Source organism: Amphiura filiformis, chromosome 4, assembly GCF_039555335.1.
Source record: "Amphiura filiformis chromosome 4, Afil_fr2py, whole genome shotgun sequence".
In the NCBI taxonomy this organism is placed as follows: Eukaryota; Metazoa; Echinodermata; class Ophiuroidea; order Amphilepidida; family Amphiuridae; genus Amphiura; species Amphiura filiformis.
In genome coordinates, this window is record NC_092631.1 from 64,335,925 (window position 1) to 64,357,382 (window position 21,458).

General features: G+C 38.1%; 1 protein-coding gene across 2 annotated transcripts; it reads left to right on the forward strand.

The window, feature by feature from the left end:
• The first annotated feature begins 221 nt into the window (after nt 1-221).
• Nucleotides 222-8,889, forward strand: LOC140151197 (putative methyltransferase DDB_G0268948). 2 transcript variants are annotated; one of them, XM_072173450.1, is made up of 5 exons: nt 222-319; nt 1,846-1,998; nt 2,517-2,677; nt 5,041-5,263; nt 8,757-8,889. In XM_072173450.1, the coding sequence occupies exons 2-5, from the start codon at nt 1,891-1,893 to the stop codon at nt 8,859-8,861; spliced, it is 597 nt and encodes a 198-aa protein (XP_072029551.1). In that variant the 5' UTR covers nt 222-319; nt 1,846-1,890; the 3' UTR covers nt 8,862-8,889. The 2 variants fall into 2 exon arrangements, with proteins under 2 accessions (XP_072029551.1, XP_072029552.1); XM_072173451.1 differs by having other exon boundaries at nt 305-319; nt 1,854-1,998.
• Nucleotides 8,890-21,458: the final 12,569 nt, after the last annotated feature.

Here is a 21,458-nt window from a genome sequence, read left to right on the forward strand (position 1 = left end):
ACCGCAATGCGTGTTTTAAAGCTTACAAACACAGAGTAGGCCTAGGCCTACACAAGTTGAGATGGCACTCTATTCACGTTGTTTCTTTCCCAACGCAAAAAGATCACGAATTTTGATGGTTTGTAAGTGAAGAGTGTCCGTACTATCGATTGATTACGTAACAGTTATGAATATTGATCTTTATGATTCTCAGCTTTTTGTACAACTCATTTGTGTTGTGCATGGACTGCACAAAGCACAGTTATTGTGTAATGCGTTGAACCATAAAAATAGGCCTTGTAAATAAACATCTTAGCTACAGTGCAGGTGAAGACCTAAGGTAAGGAATCGTGTTTCGTGTTGCTATTGTAATATTTAAAAAATATTGCAGCTTTCGTGTATCATGTTGTTTCCGTTATTGGTACACTTGAAGTGGTATTTGAGGCATTATGGAAGTGCTCTAAGCATGTTTAAAACAGATTAATTGAGTAGAGCAAAGCACACCTATCAATATGCCTTGTTTGAAGCAAATCGGACATACGGTTTTCAAAATATATCAATTTATATTTTCTTTGTATCTTATTGTTTTTTTTTTATCAATAATCAATCAAGTTAATGAGCTAAAATATGTACTGGAGAAGCTCATTAATAGGTAATTTTTGCTAATATTTTGCATATATATTTGGTTTGCCACAGGGCTCTGTAGTTGGACCTGTCGGCTACAATGTGTACACCCTTGCAGTCGGCGACATTGCCAATTAATATTTCTCTTCATGTATATGCCGATGATACACAGTTATATGTATCATTTGATCCAAAAGTGTCGGGCGACCTTGACAGTGCAATAATTCGACTCCAAAATTGTGTACTGAATATAAAAAAAACCATGGAAGACCGCAAACAAACTGTCGTTAAATGATAGTAAAACAAAATTCTTTATAGCTTCATCACCATATTATTATCACAAATTAGGTCAAGCTCAATAGGCCTCAATGGGACTTCACCTATTTTGATGTGTTACCGAGGTAACGAAACATCCTAGATGGTGCAATCCTATTATTTGAATTGTTTTATCAAAACGAACAATTTGACACCTCTTTAGGCAAAATCGGAGCACTTTGATGTTTTTGACCCCCATATTTTTGATTATAACTCAAGAACGGTACGACCTAGATAGGTCAAACTTTCTGAATCCTTGTGACTAGAGGAATACATTGGAATGGTTTTTAACACAATTTGAACAAGTTTGAAATTTGACCGTGTAAATTTCGATGACCCTTTCCCGCCAAAAGCTACTCCGGCACACCGACATCGTCTGGCTAATAATTACTTGGTACAGCGGGGATACTAAAAGAAATACCCGGGATCGATACACGTGAATGTGCTATGCACGATTTCGATATTCAGACGAAAATCTTTGGATACCGGGGTAGAAAATGATGAATATCCCCCGTAAATGATTTCGTCTAAAGAAGCCAGATGTGGTTCCTTGCACTTGAAAATATGTGTTGAACAGATATGATAGTCGTTAGCTTGCGTCTTGAGAAAGAAGCATTGCGTCTTGAACTCAAAAACTGACAATAATTCTGATTTTGTACGTGCAGAACTATATAGCGCAGTGTATAGGCCAATCGTGGAGGTAGTCTAAAAGCAGATGACCTTAGTGACCTATGGCGTACTATGCTATAACTCACACACAACGAGGACAGTCACCGGGCTATTGTCAGTAGCCTTAGTCATCCAGATGTCCTTCGGCCCATTATGCGTCTCAAAACTATTAAACAGGCCGGAACAAAATGGCCATGCGTGGCGGTGGATTTAACCTGCCAAAGGGCCATTAAAATGTTTTATTTACTTCTGTACCAGATTAACAGGTAGGCCTATACCATAACACACTGCACGGAGACCATAATGACGTCAGCATTTACCGAACGCAGCCACGCTGTTTTATATCGCAAATACCGACCTAAACCTTGTTCTATGGTTATTAACAAGATTCTGGAATTCCTGAAAGAAAAGGTATATAATTTTTAATAACTTTATTAACTTTATTAAAACCTTTCCGCATGCATACTCGCGCGTGCGTATAAACCGGGGTATAAACGTTTTGATATATATGATGTCCTCTATTATGATCATGATCTGACAATATATTTGATCTAAAAAGAAATAGACCTATGTGGTGTAAACAAGCAAAATCAGTCTGAAGTTGGACCCATTCAATTTTCAGTTTTTTATAGGATTGTAAAGTTTTTGCAAAGCTACATTTTGCAGAAAACCACGTTATATTTGGACAACCAGTTCAAAAGATGTGAGCCATCTCCAGTGATTTTCTGTTCACTGGAGTTTCAAAAGAATTTCCAAAACAATAGGAAACAATAGAAAATACTTCCTTTGTTTGGCTATATCTCAGAATCCATATTTCCGTCGCCCGACCAATTTTTCTTGATCACACCACATAGGCCTAGACCTACTATGACAATTTTCTAGGTCTAATAATCTTTTTGGGTCTCACCCATATTTTGCTTTGTTTTCAGAAGAAGACCCCGTTCCTTTCGGCTGTTGATGTAGCTTGCGGATCGGGACAGAGTACCCCTGTTCTCGGTGGATATTTTGAATCTGCTCTGGGCTGTGATATAAGTGAAGCACAAATCAACGAAGCCACGAAGACAAATACAGCACCGAATATCAAATATTGGTATGGACAATGTTTTTTTAAAACATTTCAAATATTGGTATTGAATGCTTGTTAAACATTTTATGACCAAATGAAACCGTATAAATCACCAACTATTTTTACCCACTAACGTACGAGCTAGGCAAGAATTGTAAGCTCCGTATGCAAACTTCCGAATAGCATTAAAAAGAAGTTAGCCTTCCTGTCTTCTGTATGATAAATATGTCGTGGCACTTCCCCTCTGTAGTGCCAACAATCCTTGCCCAAGGTAAATATAGCTGGTGGAAGCGTAGTGGGCAGATAATTTTGTATCAACATATCTGAAAGTTTTCGAAGTATTTTGAAGAATTGGGTATTAAGGTATTACTTTTTATTCGTCGGATTGCATATAGCAAGGAGAAAACAATGTAGATTTGCCATTCACTGAAGTACCGGTACATAGCAGATAGCACGACGAAGGCAATGTTGATTTTCCATTCGCTGGGGTACGGTACCTAGCAAGAAGAAAGTTGATTTTCTGTTCACTGGAGTGCCTAGCAAGAAGAAGAAAGCAATGTTGATTTTCCATTATACTGTTGCGTAATTCTTCGGAACGGCAATGTTGACTTGAAAATAATAATACATCTAGACAGATATTTTACTTGTATCAATCAGTCAGTTAATATTTATTGGTAATATATAGATGTCTTCATGTTCGAGACCAGATCAAGAATAATCGTTGTTAGCAATTTTCAGTCCTTATATAGTAATATGCAAATAACCTGCTCATCTCTTACGGTGAACATGAGCGTCTCAATAATCACTACAATAATCAGTGCCTACTCACTAATAACATGATGAACCACTCCAATAGCTCATAATACTTCAGAGTAAGAAGAATGGATCAGGAGAGATTAGAGAAAGGAAAGTGAATGGCACACTTCGAGGCAATAGAGAAGAAAGGCTCACGAGAGACTAGAATAGCACATAAGAGAGAAGAGTAGAGAAGAATGGCTCATGAGAGATTAGGATAGAGAAGAATGGCACATAAGAGGTAAGAGTAGAGAAGAATGGTATGTGTACTCAGGTGATTATGGTAATTGGTACATATACCCAGAGAGACAGAGAGAGGGTGGAAATAGAGAGAAATGCATGAGAGAATTAGAGTGAGCAATAGATCATTAAGGGGGTACTACACCCCTCAATAAATTTGTGATTATTTTTGCATTTTTCTCAAAAACTAAATACACACTGGTAACAAAAGTTCTGTATATTATAGGGGCAAGGAATCCAATTACTACATTGGAATTTCAGTGACCCAAGACATGCAGTTCGATACTTGTGATAAAAATGAGGTACCGCGAGGATGTACCTCATTTCCTATCATATTTACTGAACCGCTTGTCTTGAGTCACTGAAATTTCAGTATAGTAATTGGATTCCTTGCCCCAATAATATACATAACTTTTGTTACCAGTGTGTTATTATTTTTGAGAAAAATGCAAAATAGTCAAATTTACCTACAGGGGTGTAGTACCCCCTTAAGTCATGCATTAAAACAATATGGAAGGGGTCATATAGCACGATCACAACAATACTATAGCGTTCCTACAGCAAGAAGAAAACAATGTTGAAGAAAGCGAGGTTGATTTTCCATTCGCTGCATGGCGGAAACAATGTTGATTTAACATTCGTTGTAGTCCCTCACAAGAAGAATACAATGTTGATTTTCCATCTACTGGAATGCTCATGCAGCAAGACGAAAAAATGTTGATTTTCCGAGCATTCGTTGGAGTGCCTAGCAAGAAGAAGACGGTGTTGATTTTCTAGTCATTGGAGTGCCTCGAAGACGAAAACAATGTTGATTTTCCATTCATTGTAATGCCTGGCAAGAAGAAAACACTGTTCATTTTCCTTTCACTGGAGTGCCTATACTATAGCAAGATGAAAACAAAGTTGATTTTCCATTCAGTGGAGTGCCTCGAAGAAGAAAACAATGTTGATTTTCCATTTGCTGGTGTGCCTAGAAAAAAGAAAACAATGTTCATTTTTTATTTGCAGGTGTGCCTAGCAAGAAGAAAACAATGTTGATTTTCCATTCACTGGTGTGCCTATAGCAAGAAGAAAACATGTTCATTTTTCATTTGCTGGTGTGCCTAGCAAGAAGAAAGCAATGTTTATTTTCCATTCACTGGAGTGCCTAGCAAGAAGAAAGTAATGTTGATTTTCCATTCGCGGGAGCGCCTTATAATAAAGAAGAAAAAAAGTGGTAGTACATCCATGATGTCGACAATGTATCCCGGCTTGGGCGATTTCCTTTTATAAAATGTATTTTTTTTATTTTATAACTAATTACTATGTTTAACAACGTAATTTTTCCTTTATTATTTATTATGTATTCACAGTGTTGCAGATGTCGAACATATCCCCGTAGCAGACAATTCCGTTGACCTTGTCACATGTTCTCAGGCGGCTCATTGGTTAGATATCCTAGCATTCTGCAAGGAAGTCGATCGTGTCCTGAAACCATTCGGTTGTCTGGCGATCTATTCTCGTTTACGTAATGGCCAGAAATTTCTACACGAGAATGCACAGATTGCTGCAAAACTCACCGATTTATTTATGAAAGTAAGAATTGGTATGGAACTTAAAAATATGACGAAATTAATGAAAAAGAACTGCCGCCGTCCATCTCAGGGCTTATGTTTTCCTTGCTAATAATATCAACTTGACTGGCTTAGAATTAGATTGTAGCCTACAAGATGCTTTATCCGTCAGCATTCAATACGCTGGCGAAGTTACGTAATTAATCGGATTAATTGCCATATCAACAGGTGAAAACAATTTTGAACATATCGCGCTGCACTACAAGCAGGTTAAACTAAACTCATCACCTGTGTATGTCTGCAATCATAGATTGAATACAATACTGGTCTTTCAAAGATACTAATCTTGCAGGTGCAAGTGGTCAGTATGATATGGTTCAATACAGAGGTACCGCGTGAACGTATCAGTGCAGCGCGGTATATTCAAAAATTGTTTTCACCTATTGCTATGGTAGTTATAATCCGATTATTACGATGGTAGTTCATCCGATTATTACGTAACTTCGCCAGCGTATTGGATCGAATGCATTTGCTAGGTGAGATATGACTGGTTTTCAGCACGAACAAAGGCACATTGAACTACCTATATGCTTATCCTCTTTTCTGTCCTTTATACGCTGGCGAAGTTACGTAATAAGCGGATTAACTACTATAGCAATAGGTGAAAACAATTTTTGAATATACCGCGCTGCACTGATACTTTAACGCGGTACCTCTGCATTGAACCATATCATGCTGATTACTTGCACCTGTAAGATTAGTATCTTTGAAAAGACCAGTATTGTGTTCAATCTATGATTGCAGACATACACAGCTAGGTGATTACTTCAACCTGCTTGTAGTGCAGCGCGATATGTTCAAAATTGTTTTCACCTATTGCTATAGTAGTTAATCCGATTTATTACGTAACTTCGCCAGCGTATACAGCTATGTTTAAGCTCTGAAAAAAAAACACCCTTGACAGAATATGCTAGAACTGTTGTTTTTTTTGGTCCAAGAATCCCATGTTTTTTACCCCAAAAGTTATTGTAGTCTATATTGTGAGGGGGTTCTGATAATCTAAGAGGGTTCTTTCGAGCTCAAAAAATCTTTTTAGAATTTTTAGAGAGGACAAACCGTGGCGTAGATTTCTTTTTGACGTCATTGGGGGATGGGATTGGAAAAATTCTTGTATAGTATAGTATAATCTAGCACCATTTGGCGATATAATAAATTGTTGATACAAATGCGCAAGAAGCGCGCGAAAAAAACGTGCCATTATTGAAGCTACACTCATAGAAATTGTTCGTTGGCATTACTCAGTAAGTTGTTGCGTCAACATTCCGAGTAATGCCAACGCGTACAATTTTGAGTAACGCTGACTCGATATCATTATGTTGGTCGCACTTATTTGCACTTCCTTTATTGAGTTGTTACAACTCAGAAAATGAAACTAGTCTAGGTTAGCATAATTTTCTAGAGGTGTGCTATAGTATACAAAATTTTGCACTGATTACAAAAATAAATATTTGAATACTGCTAATTGTCTGGGCTAAATAATTGTGCAGAAAATGATCCAATTACGTGAATTAAGTAACAAAGTACCAAATTGGAATAACTCAAAACAATAAGTACTAGTAACTTAATATGAACGAGTTACATCAACTTACATGTTGAGTTACAATAACTCAACTAATTGGTTCTTTGAACCTTGTTTATTTTTCTGAGTTCCCTGAACTTGAATTCAGAAGTTGGCATTACTTAAAAAGTTGACGCAACGACTTACATCAACTTTTTAAGTAATGCCAACAAAGTAGATTAGTTTATTTTTGTTTACGGAACTTTTTGAGCTTTTTCAGCATTTTTTAAAACTAAAATGAATTTTGTTTTGGCAACTTTTACCCCGGATTTTTACACTATTTTAGAGTTGTCCAAACTTACTCCTTTTGAATTCCGCCAACAAGGCGAACAAGTCATTTCTATGTATAGTGTAAAAGTAGGACAAATTCGCGCGCGCACCCCCTTATCAAACATTTGGGGGAGGGGATTCATCCCCATCCCTCGGAATCTACGCCTATGAGAGGTGACATCCCATAAAAAGGTTCGCTAAAGTTGTGTTGTTTTTTCACATGAGATGCATGGTATTTTTCGTAGTTCAAAGTGACAATTTGCTCGTCGCATTAATAGCTAATTATAATTGACGCCAGACAACTGTGTTAAATCATAGACTCTGAAGCAGTCTATGGTTAAATTCGAGTACTGCTCCACCCTAATTTCACCGTCGTATGGCTAAACGCATCGCTCGCAAACTAATGGAAATATCCTGACTGGTGGCCTTAAAAAACATTATAGCCAAACCGTACCAGTGACGCCTATGGTGCAAGATTTTCGAATGCCATGCACGGAATGTATTCTTTTGTATAAGATGTGTGTTTCCAACTTTTAAAATTTGGTGTGGGCGATGATGACAACCATTTTGTTTTTGCCTCGGTAATTTATTCAAACACATAAGGGACCGCTCATTATTAATGTGGGAGGGGGCCCGGGAAAATGTAGGGGGGGTTATGCGATTTTCACTTTGACAAACAGGGGGGGGGGGTTATGTGATTCTATTTTTCCTGATAGGGGGGTCATGTGAAATTTAATAGTCATTCACTATTATTTATATGGTAATACCAAGTATCCTGGAAGGTCTTGCATATGATATATAGTAACAATATCAATCATATTATACATATTTGTCTAATGACTTATTCGCACAAAATTGTTCCCATTTTGCACCGTATTTCACCATTTTAGCTTAAATAGGGCAAAAAATTTGCGCGCTTTGCGCGCATTTGTTCTATGAACATAGTCAACGACCAAAATGTGCTGGGTTCACTATACTTCAAGATTTTTTTTCTTTTTCCTACCCCATCCCCCCATGTCAAAAAAGAAATCTACGCCACTGCCACATGCTACACACACAAACCACTCACTCCTCACCACATGACCACCCGACCTGCAAGCACACACCTATAAATTTTCTTACCAAAAGTGGATCTATTGGCATGCGTATATAGATCCCGGGGATGGGAGGAGTGGTGGAATCCCCCCATATTTTGCCAGACCATCCCCCCAAATGTTGAGGCCTGTAGGCCTATGTGGGTTTCTGACCAAATTAACCTTATATTTGACAATTATTTTAGTCACAAAATCGCACACTTTTGTACTCTTCGCGCGAATTAATTCCACTCTTGCACCATATTTCATCAGTTTAGTTTCAAAATGGCAAAAATTTGTGCGCGCTTTGCGCGCATTTGTACAAAAAAACTTATTTTGTCGCCAAAAAGAGCTGCATTCACTATGACTTAAAAGAAATTTGAAAGGGGGGGATTATGTGATTTTGTTTGATTCAATAGGGGGGGTTACGTGAAATTGATTCATCGCAAGGGGGGGGGGTAGGTATTTTTCACCCATAAAGCTCAACATTTTCCCCCCCCCCCCTCCCGCATTAATAATGAGCGGTCCCTAACCATGATATTATTATATTGCAGTTTAGATATGATACACTGAAGGATTACTGGGAATTTCCCGTAAAGATACATGACGACATATACACGCAGGATCTTCAAATACATTTTTCAGATTGTCAAAGGTAAGTCCAGGCTTATTTGTAAAAGGTTACCGTATTGGTTACAGTGCATGAAATATAAGAAGAATCGATAGTATTTGATCACTGTTTTGCAAGGCCTTTTTGAAAACTCAATTCGTCTGTTGACGGAAACGAAACGTAGTTAAGCCACAGCATTAGGCCTACATTTATAATAATTTTACGGTCAAATTCTCAATAAGGTAAATACCGTAGTTGGTAGCTGAATTGCAAATATCTGTAACAAACTGCGTTTTATGAGTGATCTTTTGGAGCTTTTTGGGCGTATTTTCTGCACATTGAACTGAGGATAAAAAGAAATGCTGTATTATGCATTAGCGGGAATCTTCGTGCGTGGACGGTAATAGCGAATTTTATAATATAGTTTTTACAGTCTATGCAAGATTTTACAATATCTGTGTAGCTTTGCTCCAAAGCCAACCTATTTTCCATCCAATTGAAAGAAAAAATGAAAAACCATGCCATATGCCCTCTGACACTAATAGTAAAGACCAGCTGCTCCAAAGCCAACCTATTTTCCATCCAATTGAAAGAAAAAATGAAAAACCATGCCATATGCCCTCTGACACTAATAGTAAAGACCAGCTGCAGGTTCGGTGAGTGGGCTTTCGCGGTTGGTGGGTTTTGTAGACCAATATCTTAGGGAGACAGTGATCTTTACTGCATAGTTGTCCTACTGCATAGTGGCCATATACTTACTTGTTGGTGACTTAAGTAGCTTGCCAATAGTGAAGCTTGCCTTCGGCAAGCTCTGTACCATGTACATGTACTGCTGGGAGTGGTATTGATTTTTTACAGAATGGTCTAAACCAGGCAGGGATTGGCCTATATACATTTTCTTTAAAGAAGACCAGTCACTTGCTTGGGTTTATTTTACTTGGGGATCACTGGATCTTCTAAGGTACTGCGAGGGCTCTGATCAAGAGCTAGCTCATTATTGCAGTCCCTATAACTAGTTTTCATGAAGAAACACGACTCGCTGGAACGTTAACGTGGCTATAAATATAAATTATTCTTTATGTAGGCCTACGGTAGTGAATAATAATAAACTAACAAACAGCAAAATAACTCTCTTACTTATTCAGTAGGCCTAGAACTCACCTTTCAAGTGATATTTTTCCAGGTATTACATTTCCAACTTGGTACAACAAGAACTTCAAAAGTTTTTCCCATTGAATGTCAATGGCATCAAAGCACTGACTTTTTATCATGTTTATAGGACCAGCCTTAGATCCGTCTGACGCAACTGGACTGAAATACCGATAATGACGTCACATGTTGTTATTGTTGTTGTTTCTTTTTGTTTGTGCTTCATGATAGGAAAAGTTCAATTTATATTTCGAAAGATCATGGGTGAAGATCATTTTGCATTGCGAGGTGGGTCGATCAGGGCCAGGCCGGGTGGACTCTCATAATGATGTGACGGGGACACCAAAGCGTTGAAGAAAAAAGTTGAGATATTAATTATTTTCTTTGTAGGCTCTAAATGCAGAAGATAGCAAGCAAAGTAAAAAAAACGTGCAAAATAATAATGTTCAAAAAACATTGCATAACACGCGTTCTAAATGATGATTCCGTATATACGCAGAATCTGATGATTCAGCAACGCAAAATCCCGGGGCAAAACGGCTATAACTAGCCAAGCGCTTAGAAAAAAATAGCCAATAGGCCAAATGCAAAGCTACAAAGATATGTTAAAATGACGAAACTGTCCAAAATTTAAAACGGCACTTATATAGCAGAGATTATCAGGATGATAGAAAAAAAAATTAAAAAAACAAAACAAAAAAACAACAAATCAATGATGATTCAGTACGCAAGAAATTACTTTTTGTCTTATATAACCCCACCGTAATTGCTATCTTCAATAGATAGTCAAAATGATTAAAAAAAAACCCATTAAACATAGGCCCTAAATTAATTATTTTCTTTGTAGGCTCTAAATGCTATATACAGAAGATGGCAAGGAAAGTAAAAACATGCAAAATAATAATGTTCAAAAAACATTTAAAGTGTATAGCTGTTATGAAAAACCGTCCACAATATTTTAGTATCTTTGAAAAGAGCAGTATTGTATTCAATCTATGTTTGCTGACATACATAAAATCTGCTTGTAGTGGAGGGCGATCTATTCAAAAATTGTATTCATCTATTGCTATGGTAGTTAATCCGATTATGACGTCACTTAGTTCAGTTCAGATCAGTTCAGTTCGGTTTATTGACATGTTACCAAATATACAGGGTGTAACAATAAAATTTGTACAATTACATTTTGGCTTCTCAGGAAAAAACTAAAAGAGTTATGGCACAAATGTTATATGCAATACAATCAGTAATATCTTGGCTAAAAGAAGACGTTTAGTTGGTTTCTTTACAAGCTTGGATTCGAAAGTTATGTGCAATTAACATCGTCCAGAAAACTTTGGACATGTTTGCGCATATCAAGTTTAAACCGCGTAGATATGCTTATCGTGCATTAAACACCAAAGAACTGACACAAAAGAATTATAAGTGGTGTTTCTTCATATAATTAACATGAACTTAATAATAATATGATATTTCATTAAAATCTATAAATGAAGTCATGAAATTTCTTTCAAAATATCTTATAAATAAAGTAATTTCTCATATCCCTGAGATATCATTCATTGGTAAAACTGAAAACAGTTTTTGCATCAGTAAGTACAAAACAATAAAATTTTGAAATTAAGTTCAGCTGGGCTTCTATCTGTTCTGTATGGGGAGCTATGGGGGGCGACCACTATTGCCAGCATTTCTGTTAACAAATTCTACATACTTCTCATAGTTATATGTAATTGTATGCCTTAATGGAAGACGTGAGTTTGGAAAATGAGCTATAAACAATCTTATGGTTTCTGCTTGACTCCATGTGCTACCGAAGTCATAACCATAAAAATACGCATTTCCAACGTGAATTGGGGTTGAAGTTGTTGAGCTGCAGCCAATGAGGTTATTATGTCAGAGCTTGGTTGTGACTTTCAAAAATTCAAGGAGATATTCTCCCGGGGGGGGGGGGCACTCCCTATCTGAAATGGCAGGGATGTGCCTCGGCCATGTTAAAAGTAGGGGGCATTCAGGTCAAATGTACAATTACAAAAATATGGGGTCATTCAGTACACTACCTGAAAAAAATGGGGTCATTCGGTATGAAACTTTGAAAAAAGGATGGTCATTGGGGTAACACAAAGTAAAATGGGAGTCATTGAGTACAGGAGTGCCAAAAGAGTATCATTAAGTACACATAAATAAGTGCCAAACTGCGTAAAAACAACTTGGCCACCTTGGAAATGTGAAAAATCTCATTATTTCTGGTGGAGAACACAAATACCACCTAAATTTGGGAATTAAAAGGGGGGTCATTGGGTATAGCAGGAAATAGAAAAAGGGGGTCATTGAGTAGGCCCCTACATGAATTTTTTAAAAGGGGTCATTGGGTAATAGGTAGGACCATAACACAAAAAGGGGGTCATTGGGTACAAGCCGGTTTGAAAAAGGGGGTCTATCCCGAGGCACATGATGCATATCTGTCATGGAAGTGCCCCCCCCCCCGGGGATATTCTATTTTGTAATCATTTTTATCACTTCGAATACCCCATTGTTTAAAACTACCTATCATAAGAGCATCGTCCAAGTGGTCCATGGCTCAACCCTATGAATGATGCAACATGTTTCTGATTATCCTTAATTTCAGACTATTTTAATCTAATTAACTTATTTTTAGCATAATTTGAGCAAGAAGCTGGTTAAATTTTTTTTTTCAAGCAGAATCATTGTGTCTGTGACATCTGCTATCTACTGAAGATAGCATTGTGATTACCATGTTAAAATTCACCAAGACTTAGGCTTTCAGCAATTTACAGTCAAGAGGGACAAGTAACCAGGCAGACACACAAAAACAAAGTAGAACATGACCACAATGTCTGAATTATAAGTGTTGAATTATATGGCCTATTAGTGAAATCTTAAGTCTACCCCCCCCATAAGCTTACCTGATCCATGGACACATTTTATGAGCTCCAACCAGTGCCCTAGCCCACGTGCCACCATATACTGATGTCTTCTACATCTGGCACTGAGTCATTGCATACCATCATGATTGTAAACATTACCTGGGTTACCAGTAGTGGAATCATAAGCTTAGCCTACCCCCCCACCCAACACACAAACCGTAAGCTTACCTGATCCAGGCGCCTATTTCATGAGTTCCGACCAGTACCCTAGCACCATACTGCAATGTCTTCTCTATCTGGCACTGAGTCATTGCATGCCATTGATGATGTAAGCTTAAAAATATTATGATTACATTGCAAGGGCCTAAGTCACTCTCTGAAATGGAATCTTTCACTCAAACACACATTTTGGGTCATAAACTCACCTTAGCACTGGTATATTAGTAGCAAATGTTGCAGTTCTCTTCAATTTTAGCCTTTAATTACATAAATTCAGTCAATGCACTTCTTCGGTGAATCCAAACACGAATTAGGCACAGGGCTAACTTGCTCAATCAAAAGTTGAGACTCACACACACAGCTCCATTCAGATCTCACACCACCAAATCAGAGTCCCATAGAGATATGTGCTAAATTTGCCTTAAGAAAGCGTCATTTTTTTTCTTCACAGGAGCGACTCAGTTTTAAGCGACAGCTATGATGGTTGAAATCAGCCCTTGCCTGATCCCTCTGGTTGGGAAAAAATATAGGTTGACCGTCATTATTTTTTACGACTGGCCCTCAAAGTCTACGATGTCTGGGAATTTCCTATTTTTCAGGCAAAACCATGCCGGTGTTTCTGTAAAGAAAAGGCTGCTTAAAATCATTAAAAGTTATTCGATCTCTCCCATCTGTGGTACACTTGCAGGAATTAATATTACCAATCATGACCAATCCAAATTTGGCTAAAATTATGCAAATTTCTGCTCATTTTAATGCTTAAATTCAGAATCAATGGGTTTTTCTGAGAAGTGAAATTCAAGAGCGCACAACCATATATACTATTTGGTGGTGTGAAATCTGAATGATGCAACATGTTTCTGATTATCCTTAATTTCAGACTATTTTAATCTAATTAACTTATTTTTAGCATAATTTGAGCAAGAAGCTGGTTAAATTTTTTTTTCAAGCAGAATCATTGTGTCTGTGACATCTGCTATCTACTGAAGATAGCATTGTGATTACCATGTTAAAAATTCACCAAGACTTAGGCTTTCAGCAATTTACAGTCAAGAGGGACAAGTAACCAGGCAGACACACAAAAACAAAGTAGAACATGACCACAATGTCTGAATTATAAGTGTTGAATTATATGGCCTATTAGTGAAATCTTAAGTCTACCCCCCCCATAAGCTTACCTGATCCATGGACACATTTTATGAGCTCCAACCAGTGCCCTAGCCCACGTGCCACCATATACTGATGTCTTCTACATCTGGCACTGAGTCATTGCATACCATCATGATTGTAAACATTACCTGGGTTACCAGTAGTGGAATCATAAGCTTAGCCTACCCCCCCCACCCAACACACAAACCGTAAGCTTACCTGATCCAGGCGCCTATTTCATGAGTTCCGACCAGTACCCTAGCACCATACTGCAATGTCTTCTCTATCTGGCACTGAGTCATTGCATGCCATTGATGATGTAAGCTTAAAAATATTATGATTACATTGCAAGGGCCTAAGTCACTCTCTGAAATGGAATCTTTCACTCAAACACACATTTTGGGTCATAAACTCACCTTAGCACTGGTATATTAGTAGCAAATGTTGCAGTTCTCTTCAATTTTAGCCTTTAATTACATAAATTCAGTCAATGCACTTCTTCGGTGAATCCAAACACGAATTAGGCACAGGGCTAACTTGCTCAATCAAAAGTTGAGACTCACACACACAGCTCCATTCAGATCTCACACCACCAAATCAGAGTCCCATAGAGATATGTGCTAAATTTGCCTTAAGAAAACGTCATTTTTTCTTCACAGGAGCGACTCAGTTTTAAGCGACAGCTATGATGGTTGAAATCAGCCCTTGCCTGATCCCTCTGGTTGGGAAAAAATATAGGTTGACCGTCATTATTTTTTACGACTGGCCCTCAAAGTCTCACGATGTCTGGGAATTTCCTATTTTTCAGGCAAAACCATGCCGGTGTTTCTGTAAAGAAAAGGCTGCTTAAAATCATTAAAAGTTATTCGATCTCTCCCATCTGTGGTACACTTGCAGGAATTAATATTACCAATCATGACCAATCCAAATTTGGCTAAAATTATGCAAATTTCTGCTCATTTTAATGCTTAAATTCAGAATCAATGGGTTTTTCTGAGAAGTGAAATTCAAGGCGCACAACCATATATACTATTTGGTGGTGTGAAATCTGAATGATGCAACATGTTTCTGATTATCCTTAATTTCAGACTATTTTAATCTAATTAACTTATTTTTAGCATAATTTGAGCAAGAAGCTGGTTAAATTTTTTTTTCAAGCAGAATCATTGTGTCTGTGACATCTGCTATCTACTGAAGATAGCATTGTGATTACCATGTTAAAATTCACCAAGACTTAGGCTTTCAGCAATTTACAGTCAAGAGGGACAAGTAACCAGGCAGACACACAAAAACAAAGTAGAACATGACCACAATGTCTGAATTATAAGTGTTGAATTATATGGCCTATTAGTGAAATCTTAAGTCTACCCCCCCCCATAAGCTTACCTGATCCATGGACACATTTTATGAGCTCCAACCAGTGCCCTAGCCCACGTGCCACCATATACTGATGTCTTCTACATCTGGCACTGAGTCATTGCATACCATCATGATTGTAAACATTACCTGGGTTACCAGTAGTGGAATCATAAGCTTAGCCTACCCCCCCACCCAACACACAAACCGTAAGCTTACCTGATCCAGGCGCCTATTTCATGAGTTCCGACCAGTACCCTAGCACCATACTGCAATGTCTTCTCTATCTGGCACTGAGTCATTGCATGCCATTGATGATGTAAGCTTAAAAAATATTATGATTACATTGCAAGGGCCTAAGTCACTCTCTGAAATGGAATCTTTCACTCAAACACACATTTTGGGTCATAAACTCACCTTAGCACTGGTATATTAGTAGCAAATGTTGCAGTTCTCTTCAATTTTAGCCTTTAATTACATAAATTCAGTCAATGCACTTCTTCGGTGAATCCAAACACGAATTAGGCACAGGGCTAACTTGCTCAATCAAAAGTTGAGACTCACACACACAGCTCCATTCATGAAGATCTCACACCACCAAATCAGAGTCCCATAGAGATATGTGCTAAATTTGCCTTAAGAAAGCGTCATTTTTTCTTCACAGGAGCGACTCAGTTTTAGCGACAGCTATGATGGTTGAAATCAGCCCTTGCCTGATCCCTCTGGTTGGGAAAAAATATAGGTTGACCGTCATTATTTTTTACGACTGGCCCTCAAAGTCTACGATGTCTGGGAATTTCCTATTTTTCAGGCAAAACCATGCCGGTGTTTCTGTAAAGAAAAGGCTGCTTAAAATCATTAAAAGTTATTCGATCTCTCCCATCTGTGGTACACTTGCAGGAATTAATATTACCAATCATGACCAATCCAAATTTGGCTAAAATTATGCAAATTTCTGCTCATTTTAATGCTTAAATTCAGAATCAATGGGTTTTTCTGAGAAGTGAAATTCAAGGGCGCACAACCATATATACTATTTGGTGGTGCGAAATCTGAATGATGCAACATGTTTCTGATTATCCTTAATTTCAGACTATTTTAATCTAATTAACTTATTTTTAGCATAATTTGAGCAAGAAGCTGGTTAAATTTTTTTTTTCAAGCAGAATCATTGTGTCTGTGACATCTGCTATCTACTGAAGATAGCATTGTGATTACCATGTTAAAAATTCACCAAGACTTAGGCTTTCAGCAATTTACAGTCAAGAGGGACAAGTAACCAGGCAGACACACAAAAACAAAGTAGAACATGACCACAATGTCTGAATTATAAGTGTTGAATTATATGGCCTATTAGTGAAATCTTAAGTCTACCCCCCCATAAGCTTACCTGATCCATGGACACATTTTATGAGCTCCAACCAGTGCCCTAGCCCACGTGCCACCATATACTGATGTCTTCTACATCTGGCACTGAGTCATTGCATACCATCATGATTGTAAACATTACCTGGGTTACCAGTAGTGGAATCATAAACTTCGCCTCCCCCCCCCCCCCACCAACACACAAACCGTAAGCTTACCTGATCCAGGCGCCTATTTCATGAGTTCCGACCAGTACCCTAGCACCATACTGCAATGTCTTCTCTATCTGGCACTGAGTCATTGCATGCCATTGATGATGTAAGCTTAAAAATATTATGATTACATTGCAAGGGCCTAAGTCACTCTGCGAAATGGAATCTTTCACTCAAACACACATTTTGGGTCATAAACTCACCTTAGCACTGGTATATTAGTAGCAAATGTTGCAGTTCTCTTCAATTTTAGCCTTTAATTACATAAATTCAGTCAATGCACTTCTTCGGTGAATCCAAACACGAATTAGGCACAGGGCTAACTTGCTCAATCAAAAGTTGAGACTCACACACACAGCTCCATTCAAAGATCTCACACCACCAAATCAGAGTCCCATAGAGATATGTGCTAAATTTGCCTTAAGAAAGCGTCATTTTTTCTTCACAGGAGCGACTCAGTTTTAGCGACAGCTATGATGGTTGAAATCAGCCCTTGCCTGATCCCTCTGGTTGGGAAAAAATATAGGTTGACCGTCATTATTTTTTACGACTGGCCCTCAAAGTCTACGACGTCTGGGAATTTCCTATTGTTCATGCAAAACCTTGCCGGTGTTTCTGTAAAGAAAAGGCTGCTTAAAATCATTAAAAGTTATTCGATCTCTCCCATCTGTGGTACACTTGCAGGAATTAATATTACCAATCATGACCAATCCAAATTTGGCTAAAATTATGCAAATTTCTGCTCATTTTAATGCTTAAATTCAGAATCAATGGGTTTTTCTGAGAAGTGAAATTCAAGGCGCACAACCATATATACTATTTGGTGGTGTGAAATCTGAATGATGCAACATGTTTCTGATTATCCTTAATTTCAGACTATTTTAATCTAATTAACTTATTTTTAGCATAATTTGAGCAAGAAGCTGGTTAAATTTTTTTTCAAGCAGAATCATTGTGTCTGTGACATCTGCTATCTACTGAAGATAGCATTGTGATTACCATGTTAAAAATTCACCAAGACTTAGGCTTTCAGCAATTTACAGTCAAGAGGGACAAGTAACCAGGCAGACACACAAAAACAAAGTAGAACATGACCACAATGTCTGAATTATAAGTGTTGAATTATATGGCCTATTAGTGAAATCTTAAGTCTACCCCCCCATAAGCTTACCTGATCCATGGACACATTTTATGAGCTCCAACCAGTGCCCTAGCCCACGTGCCACCATATACTGATGTCTTCTACATCTGGCACTGAGTCATTGCATACCATCATGATTGTAAACATTACCTGGGTTACCAGTAGTGGAATCATAAGCTTAGCCTACCCCCCCCCCCCCACCCAACACACAAACCGTAAGCTTACCTGATCCAGGCGCCTATTTCATGAGTTCCGACCAGTACCCTAGCACCATACTGCAATGTCTTCTCTATCTGGCACTGAGTCATTGCATGCCATTGATGATGTAAGCTTAAAAAATATTATGATTACATTGCAAGGGCCTAAGTCACTCTACTGAAATGGAATCTTTCACTCAAACACACATTTTGGGTCATAAACTCACCTTAGCACTGGTATATTAGTAGCAAATGTTGCAGTTCTCTTCAATTTTAGCCTTTAATTACATAAATTCAGTCAATGCACTTCTTCGGTGAATCCAAACACGAATTAGGCACAGGGCTAACTTGCTCAATCAAAAGTTGAGACTCACACACACAGCTCCATGAATGATGCAACATGTTTCTGATTATCCTTAATTTCAGACTATTTTAATCTAATTAACTTATTTTTAGCATAATTTGAGCAAGAAGCTGGTTAAATTTTTTTTCAAGCAGAATCATTGTGTCTGTGACATCTGCTATCTACTGAAGATAGCATTGTGATTACCATGTTAAAAATTCACCAAGACTTAGGCTTTCAGCAATTTACAGTCAAGAGGGACAAGTAACCAGGCAGACACACAAAAACAAAGTAGAACATGACCACAATGTCTGAATTATAAGTGTTGAATTATATGGCCTATTAGTGAAATCTTAAGTCTACCCCCCCCATAAGCTTACCTGATCCATGGACACATTTTATGAGCTCCAACCAGTGCCCTAGCCCACGTGCCACCATATACTGATGTCTTCTACATCTGGCACTGAGTCATTGCATACCATCATGATTGTAAACATTACCTGGGTTACCAGTAGTGGAATCATAAGCTTAGCCTACCCCCCCCACCCAACACACAAACCGTAAGCTTACCTGATCCAGGCGCCTATTTCATGAGTTCCGACCAGTACCCTAGCACCATACTGCAATGTCTTCTCTATCTGGCACTGAGTCATTGCATGCCATTGATGATGTAAGCTTAAAAATATTATGATTACATTGCAAGGGCCTAAGTCACTCTCTGAAATGGAATCTTTCACTCAAACACACATTTTGGGTCATAAACTCACCTTAGCACTGGTATATTAGTAGCAAATGTTGCAGTTCTCTTCAATTTTAGCCTTTAATTACATAAATTCAGTCAATGCACTTCTTCGGTGAATCCAAACACGAATTAGGCACAGGGCTAACTTGCTCAATCAAAAGTTGAGACTCACACACACAGCTCCATTCAGATCTCACACCACCAAATCAGAGTCCCATAGAGATATGTGCTAAATTTGCCTTAAGAAAGCGTCATTTTTTCTTCACAGGAGCGACTCAGTTTTAAGCGACAGCTATGATGGTTGAAATCAGCCCTTGCCTGATCCCTCTGGTTGGGAAAAAATATAGGTTGACCGTCATTATTTTTTACGACTGGCCCTCAAAGTCTACGATGTCTGGGAATTTCCTATTTTTCAGGCAAAACCATGCCGGTGTTTCTGTAAAGAAAAGGCTGCTTAAAATCATTAAAAGTTATTCGATCTCTCCCATCTGTGGTACACTTGCAGGAATTAATATTACCAATCATGACCAATCCAAATTTGGCTAAAATTATGCAAATTTCTGCTCATTTTAATGCTTAAATTCAGAATCAATGGGTTTTTCTGAGAAGTGAAATTCAAGGTAGCACAACCATATATACTATTTGGTGGTGTGAAATCTGAATGATGCAACATGTTTCTGATTATCCTTAATTTCAGACTATTTTAATCTAATTAACTTATTTTTAGCATAATTTGAGCAAGAAGCTGGTTAAATTTTTTTTTCAAGCAGAATCATTGTGTCTGTGACATCTGCTATCTACTGAAGATAGCATTGTGATTACCATGTTAAAAATTCACCAAGACTTAGGCTTTCAGCAATTTACAGTCAAGAGGGACAAGTAACCAGGCAGACACACAAAAACAAAGTAGAACATGACCACAATGTCTGAATTATAAGTGTTGAATTATATGGCCTATTAGTGAAATCTTAAGTCTACCCCCCCATAAGCTTACCTGATCCATGGACACATTTTATGAGCTCCAACCAGTGCCCTAGCCCACGTGCCACCATATACTGATGTCTTCTACATCTGGCACTGAGTCATTGCATACCATCATGATTGTAAACATTACCTGGGTTACCAGTAGTGGAATCATAAGCTTAGCCTACCCCCCCCACCCAACACACAAACCGTAAGCTTACCTGATCCAGGCGCCTATTTCATGAGTTCCGACCAGTACCCTAGCACCATACTGCAATGTCTTCTCTATCTGGCACTGAGTCATTGCATGCCATTGATGATGTAAGCTTAAAAAATATTATGATTACATTGCAAGGGCCTAAGTCACTCTCTGAAATGGAATCTTTCACTCAAACACACATTTTGGGTCATAAACTCACCTTAGCACTGGTATATTAGTAGCAAATGTTGCAGTTCTCTTCAATTTTAGCCTTTAATTACATAAATTCAGTCAATGCACTTCTTGGTGAATCCAAACACGAATTAGGCACAGGGCTAACTTGCTCAATCAAAAGTTGAGACTCACACACACAGCTCCATTCAGATCTCACACCACCAAATCAGAGTCCCATAGAGATATGTGCTAAATTTGCCTTAAGAAAACGTCATTTTTTTCTTCACAGGAGCGACTCAGTTTTAGCGACAGCTATGATGGTTGAAATCAGCCCTTGCCTGATCCCTCTGGTTGGGAAAAAATATAGGTTGACCGTCATTATTTTTTACGACTGGCCCTCAAAGTCTACGATGTCTGGGAATTTCCTATTTTTCAGGCAAAACCATGCCGGTGTTTCTGTAAAGAAAAGGCTGCTTAAAATCATTAAAAGTTATTGATCTCTCCCATCTGTGGTACACTTGCAGGAATTAATATTACCAATCATGACCAATCCAA

Excerpts from the sequence above, each read along its gene's own strand:
- LOC140151197 (XM_072173450.1), top strand. The coding sequence starts at position 1,891 with ATGACGTCAGCATTTACCGAACGCAGCCACGCTGTTTTATATCGCAAA. Across the intron at positions 2,678-5,040 it reads GCACCGAATATCAAATATTG|TGTTGCAGATGTCGAACATA; the intron begins GTATGGACAATG and ends ATGTATTCACAG. Across the intron at positions 5,264-8,756 it reads TCACCGATTTATTTATGAAA|TTTAGATATGATACACTGAA; the intron begins GTAAGAATTGGT and ends ATTATATTGCAG.